The 18,128-nt window shown below is 34.0% G+C and overlaps 1 protein-coding gene and 1 pseudogene across 1 annotated transcript; one reads left to right on the forward strand and one right to left on the reverse strand.

Annotated features, from left to right (window-relative positions):
* Positions 1-2,180: 2,180 nt before the first annotated feature.
* On the reverse strand, positions 2,181-5,889 carry LOC119610693. Its single transcript, XM_037966021.1, is given in 10 exon segments — positions 2,181-2,593; positions 2,596-2,695; positions 2,759-2,861; positions 2,919-3,320; positions 4,696-4,726; positions 4,729-4,803; positions 4,865-5,245; positions 5,305-5,461; positions 5,525-5,772; positions 5,841-5,889. Coding segments are annotated over 10 exon segments (1,959 nt in total).
* A 2,829-nt stretch (positions 5,890-8,718) lies between these two features.
* Positions 8,719-16,904, forward strand: LOC119610694 (annotated as a pseudogene).
* The last annotated feature ends 1,224 nt before the right edge of the window (positions 16,905-18,128 follow it).

Genomic DNA, 18,128 nt, shown 5'->3' on the forward strand with positions numbered 1-18,128 from the left:
TCTATTCTGTTCTAGTTCAGTTCTGTTCTAGTTCTGTTCTAGTTCTGTTCTAGTTCTGTTCTAGTTCTGTTCTAGTTCTGTTCTAGTTCATTCTAGTTCAGTTCTAGTTCTTTCTAGTTCTGTTCTATGTTCTGTTCTAGTTTCTGTTCTAGTTCTGTTCTAGTTCTGTTCTAGTTCGGTTCTAGTTCTGTTCTAGTTCTGTTCTAGTTCGGTTCTAGTTCTGTTCCAGTTCTGTTCTAGTTCTGTTCTAGTTCTGTTCTGTTCTGTTCTAGTTCTGTTCTAGTTCTGTTCTAGTTCTGTTCTAGTTCTGTCTAGTTTTCTAGTTATGTTTCTAGTTCCGTTCTAGTTCCGTTCTAGTTCCGTTCTAGTTCTGTTCTAGTTCTGTTCTAGTTCTGTTCTAGTTCTGTTCTAGTTCTGTTCTAGTTCTGTTCTAGTTCTGTTGTTCTAGTTCTGTTCTAGTTTCTGTTCTAGTTCTGTTCTAGTTCTGTTCTAGTTCTGTTATAGTTCTGTTCTAGTTCTGTTCTAGTTCTGTTCTAGTTCTGTTCTAGTTCTGTTCTAGTTCTGTTCTAGTTCTGTTCTAGTTCTGTTCTAGTTCTGTTCTAGTTCTGTTCTAGTTCTGTTCTAGTTCTGTTCTAGTTCTGTTCTAGTTCTGTTCTAGTTCTGTTCTAGTTCTGTTCTAGTTCTGTTCTAGTTCTGTTCTAGTTCTGTTCTAGTTCTAGTTCTGTTCTAGTCTGTTCTAGTTCTGTTCTAGTTCTGTTCTAGTTCTGTTCTAGTTCTGTTCTAGTTCTGTTCTAGTTCTGTTCTAGTTCTGTTCTAGTTCTGTTCTAGTTCTGTCTAGTTCTGTTCTAGTTCTGTTCTAGTTCTGTTCTAGTTCTGTTCTAGTTCTGTTCTAGTTCTGTCTAGTTCTGTTCTAGTTCTGTTCTAGTTCTGTTCTAGTTCTGTCCTAGTTCTGCTCTTGTTCTGCTCTAGTTCTGTTCTAGTTGTGGTTTAGTTTGATTTCTATCATAGATTGCACTTTTATATATTATTCTTCTCCCACTAATGAAGTAGTGCTACCTTTTCTTATATTCTATATCTCATTACATTCTTGAGATCTCAAAAAAATTATTTTCGTCTGGCTTGTGTCATGACTAAAATGATTAAATGTCAAAAAATAATTCTCTTCTTTTACGTTTTCTACGCGCCTTTAACTAACACAAAAGAAAAAGTGCAATGCTGTGCTTAAATCACAGATATCTTTTGAAAATAAACCCTCCCAAACAATAACATCATCATAATTTTATGGCAACTGCTAAACTTCTATGTATTTTTCGACACACAAAACAAAATCTACATAATAATGACTGAATATAGAATGGAGTGCATATAATAGTCTTAATATTTTCCTTAAAACCAGCAGTTTTTCCTTTAACCATTTTTTTTTTTTTTTTTTTGAATGGTGAAGAAAAACAATCTTTAGCTGTAACTGCCATAAATCCAAATTTAGTTTCTTTTCATTTCATTAAGTTTTCTCTTACAATTCATTTCAGTTTATTTTTCCACCTTAAGTTGTGGCATTTTTTGTGGTGGGTTTCGTTATAAATGTATATTTGAAAGACTAGTTTTGTTGGTTTTGCTGTGTAAAAGTAGTTAAATTCTTTATTTTTCTTAAGTTTTTTTTTTTTTGATTTTTTTCTGCGTATAAATTTGCATATGTTTTTTAGTATTTTTTTATTACGAGCAAAATCACTGCATAATTTATGAAAATTTTTTTAACGGAAAGAAAAAAAATGGAACACAAACAAACGTCTTTTCTTAACAGCTTAAAAAATGGAAGCATTTGTTATAATGAATTTTTAAAATTCTACAGAAATTGTATTAGAGTAATTGAAAGTGTAAAAAGATATTTAGAAATATTGTAAGAAAAAAGAAAAGAGATCAGTAGTTTGAGTATAGAAAAATATTAAGTAATCTTGCTAGAAGAATAAGAAAGGCTTAGAAGTTTGGTATAAGACATTTTGTTGAATGTTAGTTAAAAATAGTTATAGATTGAGAAATCGAAAATAGAATTTTAACAACTTTTACCTACATTTAGTGTAAAATTGTTGCTTAGTGGTGCGAAAGTGTGCTAAGAAAATTGCTTAGTTAGTTGTAGTAGTGCTTAAGTGCTGAAGTTGTGATGTTTAATTAAGATATTTAATTCATTCAGCCCTTAAAGGCTTAATTTTTAACCGGCGCCCTAACTTATGCCACACAATTTCTGCTATAAAAACCATTACACTCAAAACCATGCCCATAATCCATATAATCGCCAAACCAGCAAAATTTTTCATATCCAATTTAATGGGTCCCATATCCATATTAGTGTACATAGAGGCCTGTATCTGATTCTGTTCTTGGATATTCATATACTCGGCTGCTATTTTCCATTCCCAGAACTTATCTAAACCAGCAGAATGCCAGGCCAAAATAAAATCATTATACTTAGGTAAATGAGCCCATAAGCGTGACACCATGGCCACTGCAAAATTATTGTAAATATCATCCACCATAAGCTTAAGGCGTTCCAAAGATTCAGGCGTAATAAAGTCACCATTGCCAAAGTGGCCAAAAGTAGACGTTCCAATATAAAACCCATATATTCAGTTTGAGCTTTGGCACGCATTTCGTCCATACTATAAACAACAAAATTTTTGTACAGGCTGTGGTAGACAGTCTTCAAAGAAAATAACAATAATTAATAAATACGCAATAATCTACAAAAATAAATTCTACAAACATTATTATCATTCTTTATAGAAGCCACCCACATAGAAGAAGTAGCTGTCCAGGGTATACCTTGGGCATACATTCTCTCTACAGAATCCGGAGCCTCACCCAATCTTCGAAATATACACAAAATAATTAAATTAGCTTTAACCAAACTTAAGCTTACTTACGTGGGTACTGTAAGCGTAGCAGCCAAACCTCCTCCGTAAATGCTAGTAATTATAATATCTATCATATAACAAGCAAACAAAACCGTACGCACTGTATGCGAATTAACAATGTAGTCGGAACCTTGAGAGATAAATAGTTTCAATGAGGTTATATAACCAAATTGTATACATGACCACCAATTGTTCGCTTCGTTGTCGATAACAGTCAACTCAAATCGACGAGCTGTTAAAAGAGCCAAAGTTTCTAACAATAAACAAGCAAAAACACCAAACCAAAGAGTAAGATGAAAGGGTTTGAGAGGTAAAGACCAGCTGGTGAGTCGAGTGGGTGCCGGCACTAAGCAAGTAACACCGGAGCGTCCTATGAATGTGCTAAGGTCAACGGCAACATAGTCGGTGTACCTAAATGAAGATCTTTTAGCAAAATGTATTACAACTGAACTGGATCTAGAACTGAACTAGAACTGAACTAGAACTGAACCAGAACTGAACCAGAACTGAACTAGAACTGACTAGAACTGAACTAGAACTGAACTAGAACTGAACTAGAACTGAACTAGAACTGAACTAGAACTGAACTAGAACTAAACTAGAACTGAACTAGAACTGAACTAGAACTGAACTAAAACTGAACTAGAACTGAACTAGAACTGAACTAGAACTGAACTAGAACTGAACTAGAACTGAAATAGAACTGAACTAGAACTGAACTAGAACTGAACTAGAACTGAACTAGAACTGAACTAGAACTGAACTAGAACTGAACTAGAACTAAACTAGAACTGAACTAGAACTGAACTAGAACTGAACTAGAACTGAACTAGAACTGAACTAGAACTGAACTAGAACTGAACTACAACTGAACTAGAACTGAACTAGAACTGAACTAGAACTGAACTAGAACTGAACTAGAACTGAACTAAAACTGAACTAGAACTGAACTAGAACTGAACTAGAACTGAACTAGAACTGAACTAGAACTGAACTAGAACTGAACTAGAACTGAACTAGAACTGAACTAGAACTGAACTAGAACTGAACTAGAACTGAACTAGAACTGAACTAGAACTGAACTAGAACTGAACTAGAACTGAACTAGAACTGAACTAGAACTGAACTAGAACTGAACTAGAACTGAACTAGAACTGAACTAGAACTGAACTAGAACTGAACTAGAACTGAACTAGAACTGAACTAGAACTGAACTAGAACTGAACTAGAACTGAACTAGAACTGAACTAGAACTGAACTAGAACTGAACTAGAACTGAACTAGAACTGAACTAGAACTGAACTAGAACTGAACTAGAACTGAACTAGAACTGAACTAGAACTGAACTAGAACTGAACTAGAACTGAACTAGAACTGAACTAGAACTGAACTAGAACTGAACTAGAACTGAACTAGAACTGAACTAGAACTGAACTAGAACTGAACTAGAACTGAACTAGAACTGAACTAGAACTGAACTAGAACTGAACTAGAACTGAACTAGAACTGAACTAGAACTGAACTAGAACTGAACTAGAACTGAACTAGAACTGAACTAGAACTGAACTAGAACTGAACTAGAACTGAACTAGAAACTGAACTAGAACTGAACTAGAACTGAACTAGAACTGAACTAGAACTGAACTAGAACTGAACTGAACTGAACTAGAACTGAACTAGAACTGAACTAGAACTGAACTAGAACTAGAACTGAACTAGAACTGAACTAGAACTAGAACTGAACTAGAACTGAAGTAGAACTGAACTGTTCCTTCATAACCATTACCAGAAATACTGGCACCCACAGCCATATGAATATGATCATCCATAATCATACCAATCAAACCATAACCACTGTAATTGGCATATGAAGTGCCCCATTCACCTTTCTCAGCTTTAAATGCAAAAAAATACAATTAAATTGAATTAAAAACCAATATCTCTCCTCCACTTACATGTATCGAATTGCACAGTACAATTATACCACTCACAAAATTCGTGACAAATACGCACTTCCGTACCATCTACATGCACCAAATGTGAGGGATTATCTGCTGCATAATCATAGTACAGAGGCGAACGTTCGAAGTCTACAGCCACAAAAGGACGGTAATCAAATACACCCATTACAACTTCCCGACCTTGAAGATTTTGGAGTTTTTGTGATGAAAATAAATCCATGTCAGGCTGGAAAGTTCCAGTCAAAGCATTGAATTCAGATAGAAAAATCAATTCCTCAGGATGTTGCGATTTCAAGCCTACAAACTTATTGGTCTTAATATTAAAAGTAGAAGAGTTAAGACTTTTTGCTTCGATAAACAAAATAGATGGTTGTTCTGCAAAATTAAATATTGTTGTTATTTACATTTATAAAAGTTTTTGATATTTAACCAACTTTTAAACAATAGGTCTTCGAAATAATCCTCCTTTTGCTGATCTTTTGTAAAAGCAAATAAGAATCTAGAATAGGTAGAACGCCAAATAGAATACACGCTGGCTAAACGAAATGCCTCAGCAAAAAGTGGTATATCATCTTGAAATGCCAGAAAACCCTTAAAATTTGTTGTATTTTAAAGATTTAGATTTATTTTTATAATTTCTTTAGAAAAACTTACCTCACAATGACTATCCTCTAAAGCCCCAACTAACTTCTTTACCAAGTCGTTATAAAACAAACCATTGCTATTATCTTTCTGCTCTCTTATAGAGAAATTATAAATATCCTTATCAAAGGATTTATTTAAATTTTTGACATCGATTTGTAGTATTACAGTAGAGCTATTAGGGTGAGTTTCTAAAGTTAGGTCGAAATCTTTAGGCCATAAGATGCAGGTGGTGGTTAAGTTTGAAAAATATTTTTGTACTTAAAGTAAAAGATTTTAAAGTAATTTGTGTCACATTCCGAATTCTAAAACTATGAAAAAATCTTACATAAAATATTGATTAAAACTGACCAATAATTACCGTCCCTCGGCCACATTGTGCGTGGTTACATGCGTAAACTTTCTCGGATATTGAAATAAGTTCAACAATGTTTATAAAGTATATATCTTTTCTCGCAATAAGTTTGAAAGCATGTGTAGTTACTTAAAGTTATTTGCTATTTAGTTATTACATAAACAAATAAATTAAAAAATTCCTTCTTTAGAAAAATAAACGTTTAGCTGTTGCGTGTCTCTATTACTGTCTGTAGTAGTTTTTGCATATGCACTTTGCCTCTAATCTACTCCCTCAGACTCAATCCTATAGGTCAGTTTAAATTTAAAATATTTTGAATTTAACGTAATGGAGGCCACGGAAATATATTAATAATAGCCATTTGCAATGTTTCTAATAACTAAGTCAAAGCTAGAACAGAACTAGAAGAGAACTAGAACAGAACTAGAACAGAACTAGAACAGAACCAGACCAGAACAGAACTAGAACTGAACTAGAACAGAACTAGAACAGAACTAGAACAGAACTAGAACAGAACTAGAACAGAACTAGAACAGAACTAGAACAGAACTAGAACTGAACTAGAACTGAGCTAGAACAGAACTAGAACAGAACTAGAACAGAACTAGAACAGAACTAGAACTGAACTAGAACTGAGCTAGAACTGAACTAGAACAGAACTAGATCAGAACTAGAACAGAACTAGAACTAGAACAGAACTAAAAGAACTAGAACTAGAACTAGAACAGAACTAGAACAGAACTAGCACTAGAACAGAACTAGAACAGAACTAGAACACTAGCACTAGAACAGAACTAGAACAGAACTAGAACAGAACAGAACAGAACAGAACTAGAACAGAACTAGAACAGAACTAGAACAGAACAGAACTAGAACAGAACTAGCACTAGAACAGAACTAGAACAGAACTAGAACAGAACTAGAACAGAACTAGAACAGAACTAGAACAGAACTAGAACAGAACTAGAACAGAACTAGAACAGAACTAGAACAGAACTAGAACAGAACAGAACTAGAACAGAACTAGAACAGAACTAGAACAGAACTAGAACAGAACTAGAACAGAACTAGAACAGAACTAGAACAGAACTAGAACAGAACTAGAACAGAACTAGAACAGAACTAGAACAGAACTAGAACTGAAGTAGAACTGAACTAGAACAGAACTAGAACAGAACTAGAACAGAACTAGAACAGAACTAGAACAGAACTAGAACAGAACTAGACAGAACTAGAACAGACTAGAACAACTAGAACAGAACTAGAACAGAACTAGAACAAACTAGAACAAACTAGAACAGAACTAGAACAGAACTAGAATAGAACGAACAGAACTAGAACAGAACTAGAACAGAACTAGAACAGAACTAGAAGAGAACTAGAACAGAACTAGAACAGAACTAGAAACAGAACTAGAACAGAACTAGAACAGAACTAGAACAGAACTAGAACAGAACTAGAACAGAACTAGAACAGAACTAGAACAGAACTAGAACAGAACTAGAACAGAACTAGAACAGAACTAGAACAGAACTAGAACAGAACTAGAACAGAACTAGAACAGAACTAGAACAGAACTAGAACAGAACTAGAACAGAACTAGAACAGAACTAGAACAGAACTAGAACAGAACTAGAACAGAACTAGAACAGAACTAGAACAGAACTAGAACAGAACTAGAACAGAACTAGAACAGAACTAGAACAGAACTAGAACAGAACTAGAACAGAACTAGAACAGAACTAGAACAGAACTAGAACAGAACTAGAACAGAACTAGAACAGAACTAGAACAGAACTAGAACAGAACTAGAACAGAACTAGAACAGAACTAGAACAGAACTAGAACAGAACTAGAACAGAACTAGAACAGAACTAGAACAGAACTAGAACAGAACTAGAACAGAACTAGAACAGAACTAGAACAGAACTAGAACAGAACTAGAACAGAACTAGAACAGAACTAGAACAGAACTAGAACAGAACTAGAACAGAACTAGAACAGAACTAGAACAGAACTAGAACAGAACTAGAACAGAACTAGAACAGAACTAGAACAGAACTGGAACAGAACTAGAACAGAACTAGAACAGAACTAGAACAGAACTAGAACAGAACTAGAACAGAACTAGAACAGAACTAGAACAGAACTAGAACAGAACTAGAACAGAACTAGAACAGAACTAGAACAGAACTAGAACAGAACTAGAACAGAACTAGAACAGAACTAGAACAGAACTAGAACAGAACTAGAACAGAACTAGAACAGAACTAGAAAGAACTAGAACAGAACTAGAACAGAACTAGAACACAACTGGAACAGTACTATTTAGAACAAAACTTAAATAATGCTGAACTATGTCTGAAATATAAAGGTCCATTTCCCACCAATAATCGATTTTTTGAGAGAAAGGCAATTTTCTTATGAAACCAGAAAACTCTAGGGCTCTCTGAAAATATAAAAGTCGGTTTTGTAAAAACAGGAGGCCAAAAGGACGGAGCCTCCAAAAATCTAAAGTCCATTTTCTAGGGAAACTAGAAGACAAAAAGACGTGATCATTTTTATTTTTCACTAGAGACTTTTGGTAAAGGAGCGCGTTTATATATCTTTGAAATACCGAATCGATTTAGTCCTTACACTTTTATCTGTTGTATAAGTTTTCTTAATCTTAAACTTTGCAACTATAAGTTGCTTAACCCTGACTATTCTATATTTGTTAATAACTTTATTTATTATTAATAATAAATTATATTAATCATTGCGTGTTATATTTTATTTAAAATAAATTTTGCACTATATATGGCCTGATTTTTATATTCTTCACTTATTCTTTAAAATTTCTCTGAGCAAGATGTTACCAGCGGCTAACTATTGGCCAATTCTAATCAATATTTTGAGTAAGATTTGTTAATGTTAATTATGCTTCTGTATTTTTTCTATTTATTTCTAGTACAAAAATATTTGGCCCAATTGACCACCACCTGTATATTGTGGCATCCTGACTTTAAGGAAATTTTAGAGACCGACACCAACTATAATGTGTTATTGCAAATAAATCCCAAAAATCTAACGGAATCTTTTTCTAAGGATATTTATAATTTTACCCAACAGGATGAGTATTTCAGTGGCAATTTGGTTTATTATAATGATTTTGTAAAGAAGTATATAGCGGCCATTTCGAATACCTACTGTGAGGTGAAGAAATATACGAATTTTTAAACAAATGTTTTTTCTTTAAGAGTTTTCTGAAATTTTTATTCTAGGGCTATGTGGTATTTCAAGATCACATACCTTTGTTTGCGGAAAATTTTCGCAAAGCCAGTCTTTATTCAATATGGCGTTCTATGTACTCAAGATTTATTTTTGTGTATGTAAAGGACATACAGGAAGAGGATTATTTTCAGGACATTTTCTTTCAAAGTAAGTTGATCTAATAAAATTTATGTGCATATTGTAATTTCCAATTTTTATATAAGATCAAGCTAGTATTTTGGTAGTTGAGGCCGATTCTACGAACTCCTCTACTTTCTCATTAAAAACCAACAAATTTGTGGGCTCTCGTAGTCAACATCCAGAGGAATTATTTCTACTATCAACCTTTGATGCTTTGGAGCGTACTTTTTCACCCGATATAGATTTATTCTCAACCGAGAGACTTAAAGATCTACAAGGTCGTGAGATAATAATAGCCTCTCTTGATTATCGTCCCTTTGTGGCTGTAGATTATGAGCGAGAGCCTCTGTACTATGATCAAGCTGAAGATAATCCCAGTCATTTGGTGCATGTAGATGGTAGCGAGACCAGAGTCTGCCATACCTTCTGTGAGATTTACAATTGTACGGTGCAATTTGATACCTGTAAGTAATTTTGTGATATCAGTTAAAAATAACGAGGTCTGATAAAGCTTGATTTTAGCCGAAAAGGAAGAATGGGGTAGTTCTTATACCAATTTTACTGGCACGGTCTGCTAGGTCTGGTAATAGGCGGTAAAGTGGATATGACTTCGGGAGCCATGTATGCCTGGTATGTTTACAAAGTTACTTCCCAGTTAAGCCAATACATATTTACCTTTTATACTCTAACAGGAGCACCTATTACATGACCACTGATGTCACCCAGTTTCTGGTACGTTCTGGTGTCACTTGTTTAGTACCGGCTCCCAGGCGTATCGTTAGTTGGGATTTACCTTTGAAACCCTTCAAAATGACTCTATGGCTAGTCATTATGTCTGTATTGGTTTTAGAAAGTGTAAGTCTGCTATTGGCCAGACAATTCGAACAGAGTATGGAAAATCCCGAAAATCACCACAAATGGAAATCGAGTTATATGTTTGGTTTTATATCGGCCTTTAAACTATTTCTCAGTCAGGGCACGGATTATGTAGTGCAAGGTATTACCTTGAAGGTTATACTATTTGCCTGCTATTCGTTAGACATTATAATAACCAGTGTTTATGGTGGTGGTTTAGCCTCCATCTTAACCATGCCCATGTAAAGTAACTAAGCTTCACCTATATTTATGTATCAATAATTTTAAACAATTTCTAGTTTGGAAGAAGCTGCCGATTCGGTTAGAGAGAATGTATACTCATCATTTAAAGTGGGCGGCTACCTCCTATGTCTGGGTGGAGTCTTTAAAAGATGTGGATGATGATGTAATATATTAAATTTATACTTAAGTTATATATACCTACTAACAATGCATTCCTTTGCAGCCTATAATCATGGGCCTTTTAGCCAATTTTAAAACCTATAAATTTGAAGATGTACGCGAAATGGCTAAAACTGAGAATATGGGTTTTGCTGTGGAACGTTTGGCTTTCGGTCATTTTGGCAATTTTTGATTTTATAACACCCGAATCCCTGAATCGTCTTAAGCTCAGTGTTGATGATATTTACTTCGGCTATACTGTGGCCATGGTTACCCGTCTTTGGGCTCATTTACCCAAATACAATGATTTAGTATTGGCCTGGCATTCTTCGGGTTTCGATAAGATTTGGGAGTGGAAGATTACAGCTGAATTTTTAAATGTCAACGAACAGAATCAAATCATAGCCTCTAGATATTTTAATTTGATACGGGACCCGTTAAGCTGGGTATGAGTAATTTGGTGGTATGATTTTATTGTGGATATTGGGTTATGGCAGTGAGTACTTGGTATTTGCTGGCGAATGGTTGGCCTATAAGATAATGCAAAGAAGTTGAAGGCGAAGGAGGAGGAACGCAGGTTCAGTGTGGTACAAGAAATTTTTAATTAAAAAATTTTGTGGAAAGATTGCTGTGGAAGTACTTGAATATTTTTTTTCTTATTATATTTAGTAGAGAAATTGTAGTAATTTGATTCAATAAATGTCTTAGAATAATACATATCCTAAGTACTTAGTTGGAAAATCATAAGTAGAACTGAACTAGAGCTAACTAGAAATAACTCGAACTGAACTAGAACTGAACTAGAACTGAACTAGAACTGAACTAGAACTGAACTAGAACTGAACTAGAACTGAACTAGAACTGAACTAGAACTGAACTAAACTGAACTAGAACTGAACTAGAACTGAACTAGAACTGAACTAGAACTGAACTAAAACTGAACTAGAACTGAACTAGAACTGAACTAGAACTGAACTAGAACTGAACTAGAACTGAACTAAAACTGAACTAGAAATGAAATAGAACTGAACTAGAACTGAACTAGAACTGAACTAGAACTGAACTAGAACTGAACTAGAACTGAACTAGAACTGAACTAGAACTGATAGAACTAGAACCTAGAACTGAACTCGAACTGAACTAGACCTGAACTAGAACTGAACTAACTAGAACTGAACTAGAACTGAACTAGAACTGAACTAGAACTGAACTAGAACTGACTAGAACTGAACTAAACTGAACTAGAAACTGAACTAGAACTGAACGAGAACTGAACTAGAACTGAACTAGAACTGAACTAGAAACTGAACTAGAACTGAACTAGAACTGAACTAGAACTGAACTAGGAACTGAACTAGAACTGAACTAGAAACTGAACTTAGAACTGACTAGAACTGAACTAGAACTGACTAGAACTGAACTAGAAACTGAACTAGAACGAACTAGAATGAACTAGAACTGAACTAGAAACTGAACTAGAACTGAACTAGAACTGAACTAGAACTGAACTAGAACTGAACTAGAACTGACTAGAAACTGAACTAGAACTGAACTAGAACTGAACTGAACTGAACTAGAACTGAAACTAGAACTGAACTAGAACTGAACTAGAACTGAACTAGAACTGAACTAGAACTGAACTAGAACTGAACTAGAACTGAACTAGAACTGAACTAGAACTGAACTAGAACTGAACTAGAACTGAACTAAACTGAACTAGAACTGAACTAGAAACTACTGAACTAGAACTGAACTAGAACTGAACTAGAACTGAACTAGAACTGAACTAGGAACTGAACTAGAACTGAACTAGAACTGAACTAAATGAACTAGAATGAACTAGAACTGAACTAGAACTGAACTAGAACTGAACTAGAACTGACTAGAACTGAACTAGAACTGAACTAGAACTGAACTAGAACTGAAGGCGAGAACTGAACTATAGAAATGAACTAGAACTGAACTAGAACTGAACTAGAACTGAACTAGAACTGAACTAGAACTGACGTAGAACTGACTGACTAGAACTGAACTAGAACTGAACTAGAACTGAACTAGAACTGAACTAGAACTGAAACTAGAACTGAACTAGAACTGAACTAGAACTGACGAGAACTGAACTAGACTGAACGTAGAACGAACTAGAACTGAACTAGAACTGACTAAACTAACTAGAACTAACTAGAACTGAACTAGAACTGAACTAGAACTGAACGAAACTGAACTAGAACTGAACTAGAACTGAACTAAAGAACTGAACTAGAACTGAAACTAGAACTGAAATAGAACTGAACTAGAACTGAACTAGAACTGACTAGAACTGAACTAGAACTGAACTAGAACTGAACTAGAACTGAACTAGAACTGAACTAGAACTGGAACTAGAAGAACCATAGAACTGAACTAGAACTGAATAGACCGAACTAGAACTGAACTCGAACTGATTAAAAAACTGAACTTGGACTGAACTAGAACTGAACTGAAGTAAATCTGAAAATTTGGATCAGTAATTTCACATGTAAAGTTAATGCTCTTTGATTGATATAATCTAACCGAATACTTTTCAGAATTAATGCCATAATTCGTCTGGAGGTTATTGACGAAACACAGTATTTAAGCAATTTACTCAATTAGTAAAAATTACACAATTGACTTGCAAATATCAGTTGATAAATTTAATGAAGTTGAAACAAACCAATTCCATTGTTGATTGTTATTAAATTATTTTCTTATTAGAGAATTAAATAGATTTATAATAACTCGGTAAACAAGACCAATGGCAAATAAGAATAGAATATAAAAATAGAAAACATTTTTTAAAAAAATACTTTTCTATCATACTTTAGACAAGAAACAGCAGAATGTTTTTGCCGGAATATAATCATTGGTCTACTATAATCAGTATTTTGTGTAAGTTTTATTTTAAGGTAAAGGTTTCTGAAATTAATATTTCTTCTAAAATTCCAGTACAAAACTATTTCGGCAACCTAACAACCACTTGCATTTTGAGCTCACAGAGTTTTGATTTCAATTTAAAAACTTCTAAGGAAAGCTTTACACCTATTTTGCAAATAAATCCTTGGAAGTTAGATGAATCCTTCGACAAAGATCTTTATGATTTTAGGGCCAGAGAAGAGCGTGATAGAGAAAATAACGTTTTTTATAATGAACTTATCAAAAAATTAATAGCCGCCATAGAACAAACTCACTGTGAGGTAAAGTTTTTTTTTTTTAAACATAAATTTCAAAAACTTTATTAAAGTTTTTACAGGGATTTTTAGCTTTTCAAGATGACATACCCCGATTTGCCCAGGCTTTTGCCAAAGCCAGCACCTACTCTATATGGCGTTCAATTAATTCAAGATTTTTATTCGCCTTCACTAAGGAACTACAGAAACAAGATTATTTCCAGGATTTATTGTTTAAAAGTAATATTTTGTAAAACACTATTCTCTTTACTTGAGTAATAACACGTATTTACAGATCAAGCCAACATTTTGGTCATAGAATCTGATTTTTTAAACTCTTCTACATTTCGTTTAAAAACCAATAAATTTGTGGGCCCCAGCAATCAACAGCCAGAGAAATTGATTTCCTTATCCACCTTCTATGCCTTTAATCGAAGTTTTGTTCCCAAAATAGATTTATTTTCGGACAAACTAAGAAATCTCCAAGGTAGACCGCTAATTATGGGTGCTTTTGATTACCGTCCTTTTGTGGCCGTAGATTTTGAACGTTTACCTCAATACTATGATCATGCTGCAGATAATCCTTCACATTTGGTACATGTAGATGGGGGCGGAGATACGCATAACTCACACATTTTGTGAATTATATAATTGCAGTGTAGAATTTGATACAAGTAGGGGTCTACTGTTTAATATATTGAATGTCCTAGTTCTAAAATAGTTTACATTATTGCAGCCGAAAAACGGGAATGGGGATTGGCTGTTAAGAATTACTCCGGCTATGGCTTAATTGGTATGATAATAGAGGGCAAAATAGAAGTGGCCATGCAGGCCATGTATGGAGTGTAAGTTGAAACAAGAACAACCTAAAATGAACTAACTGAACTAGAACTGAACTAGAACTGAACTAGAACTGAACTAGAACTGAACTAGAACTGAACTAGAACTGAACTAGAACTGAACTAGAACTGAACTAGAACTGAACTAGAACTGTAACTAGAACTGACTAGAACTGAACTAGAACTGAACTGAACTAGAACTGAACTAGAACTGAACTAGAACTGAACTAGAACTGAACTAGAACTGAACTAGAACTGAACTAGAACTGAACTAGAACTGAACTAAACTGAACTAGAACTGAACTAGAACTGAACTAGAACTGAACTAGAACTGAACTAGAACTGAACTAGAACTGAACTAGAACTGAACTAGAACTGAACTAGAACTGAACTAGAAGTGAACTAGAACTGAACTGGAACTGAACTAGAACTGAACTAGAACTGAACTAGAACTGAACTAGAACTAAACTAGAACTGAACTAGAACTGAACTAGAACTGAACTAGAACTGAACTAGAACTGAACTAGAACTGAACTAGAACTGAACTAGAACTGAACTAGAACTGAACTAGAACTGAACTAGAAACTGAACTAGAACTGAACTAGAACTGAACTGGAACTGAACTAGAACTGAACTAAAACTGAAGTTGAACTGAACTAGAACTGAACTAGAACTGAACTGGAACTGAACTAGAACTGAACTAGAACTGAACTAGAACTGAACAAGAACTGAACTAGAACTGAACTAGAATTGAACTAGATCTGAACTAGAACTACTAGAACTGAACTAGAACTGAACTAGAACTGAACTAGAACTGAACTAGAACTGAACTAGAACTGAACTAGAACTGAACTAGAACTGAACTAGAACTGAACTAGAACTGAACTAGAACTGAACTAGAACTGAACTAGAACTGAACTAGAACTGAACTAGAACTGAACTAGAACTGAACTAGAACTGAACTAGAACTGAACTAGAACTGAACTAGAACTGAACTAGAACTGAACTAGAACTGAAACTAGAACTGAACTAGAACTGAACTAGAACTGAACTAGAACTGAACTAGAACTGAACTAGAACTGAACTAGAACTGAACTAGAACTGAACTAGAACTGAACTAGAACTGAACTGAACTAGAACTGACCCAGAACTGAATTAGAACAGAACTACAACTGAACTAGAACTTAACTAGAAATTAATTAGAACTGAACATTACTTTTCCGCTTTTTTTTAATCTTCCAGTTACTCCGATTATAATGCTATCGATATGACCACCTATATAGGACGTTCTGGAGTCACATGTATGGTACCAACTGCTTCACTTCAAACAAGTTGGTATTTACCCTTACGTCCCTTCAAGTTTACTCTATGGTTAGGAGTTCTAGCATGTTTGTTTTTGGAAACTGTAGCTCTATTTCTAGCTCGAAAATTTGAACAAACTGTGGCCAATAAACGAGAAACTTGGTGGTCTTGCCTAGAGTTTGGTTACACCACTACTTTGAAATTATTTATAAATCAAAACTCTAACTATTTAGTCGAATCTCATACAGTGCGTACAGTATTGTTCTGTTGTTATACCATGGATATTATACTAACCAGTGTTTATGGTGGAGGTTTGTCCTCAGTTTTAACATTACCCACGTAAGTACTTAAATAGATAATTAATCTGTTATTTAATAGCGTTTGCCTTTTTCACTTTTCCTAGTTTTGGTGAAACTGCTGATTCTGTTGAGAAAATGGTAAAATACAATTTATCCTGGGCAGGAAGTTCACTTGCTTGGGTGGAGTCCTTAAATGAAGAGGCAGAACATAACGTAAGTTGTGGTCTAACTCAAAATGTTCTTATAGCTAATTATTATTATTTTCAGTCCTTCTACAGACGTTTAATCGACAATTTCGCTTTCATTAGCATGGATGAAATGCGCTCTAAAGCTAAAACCCATCACATGGGCTTTGTTTTAGAACGCATGTCGTTTGGTCATTTTGGCGGTGGTGATTTTATTACTCCCGAAGCTTTACAACGTTTAAAATTGATGGTAGATGAAATATATAATCAATTTACTGTGGCTATGGTTTCACGCTTATGGGTACATTTACCTAAGTTCAATGATCTTTGTTTGCAATGGCATTCTTCGGGTTTGGACAAATTTTGGGAATGGAAAAGTACGGCGAAATATTTGAATGTCAATGAACAAAATCAGGTGGAGGATTCAAAGCATATTAATTTGGATTTGGGTCCTGTTAAGTTAAATATACAAAATTTTGCCGGTTTGATAGTTTTATGGATAGTGGGTATGGTGATGAGTATAGGTACATTTATGGCAGAGTTAATGTGGTTTAAGTTCGCGAAAAGGACGTAAAAGGAATGAAGCACAATTTTTCGTCTGATGAAGAAACTTTTCAGTAGAAAACTGTCTTAAGAAAACACTTTTCGGAAAGACACTCTCTAATGAAGACACCTTTTTTTTTAGAAAATTGTCTTGTGAAGACACTTTTCTATAGAAAATTGTCTCGTGAAGACCCTTTTCTATAGAAAATTGTCTCGTGAGGACACCTTTTTATAGAAAATTGTCTCGTGAAGACACTTTTCTATAGAAATTTGTCTCGTGAAGACACTTTTCTATAGAAAATTGTCTCGTGAAGGCACTTTTCTATAGAAAATTGTCTCGTGAAGGCACTTTTCTATAGAAAATTGTCTCGTTAAGACACGTTTCTATAGACAATTGTCTCGTGAAGACACTTTTCTATAGAAAATTATCTCGTGAAGACACTTTTCTATAGAAAATTGTCTCGTGATGACACTTTTCTATAGAAATTTGTCTCGTAAGGACACTTTTGTATAGAAAATTGTGTCGTGAGGACACTTTTTTATAGAAAATTATATCGAGAAGACATTTTTCTGTAGAAAATTGTCTCGTGAGGATACCTTTTTATAGAAAATTGTCTCGTGTAGACACTTTTCTGTAGAAAATTGTCTCGTGTCGACACTTTTCTATATAAAATTGTCTCGTGTCGACACTTTTCTATATAAAATTGTCTCGTGTAGACACTTTTCTATAAAAAATTGTCTCGTGTAGACACTTTTCTATTGAAAATTTTCTCTTGAAGACACTTTTCTATTGAAAATAGTCTCTTGAAAACACTTTTTTATAGAAAATTGTCTCATGAAGACACTTTTCTATAGAAAATTTTCTCTTCAATACACTTTTCTATATTTTTCCCTAAAAATTTTATTTTTCACTAAACATTTGATTTTTTGCTAAAAACCCAAATTTTCACCAAAAAACTAAATTTTCACTAAAAGAGTCCTTTAAACTTTTAAACGAATATGTTTGAAATTCCTATTTATTTTTATTCAAATATAATTTATAAGTTTTCATATGACTTGTTTTGATCATAGAGTAGTAATTTGCTTGTTTTTTCCAAAAAGAAACTTTTTTCGAAAAAAAAATTTTTGTGATAAACATGAGTACAAGAATGTTATTTTTGTTGATGCTGATGAAGTACAAGAAGTTTGTTTTTTTTTATTCAGTTTTTTGTTCAGTTGTATTCATTCATATTTAAGGTTTCACAGCGTGAAATTT

Source organism: Lucilia sericata, unplaced genomic scaffold (assembly GCF_015586225.1).
Source record: "Lucilia sericata isolate MDLA Ls3-8-SP2 unplaced genomic scaffold, ASM1558622v1 Contig001264F_arrow, whole genome shotgun sequence".
Taxonomy (NCBI): Eukaryota; Metazoa; Arthropoda; class Insecta; order Diptera; family Calliphoridae; genus Lucilia; species Lucilia sericata.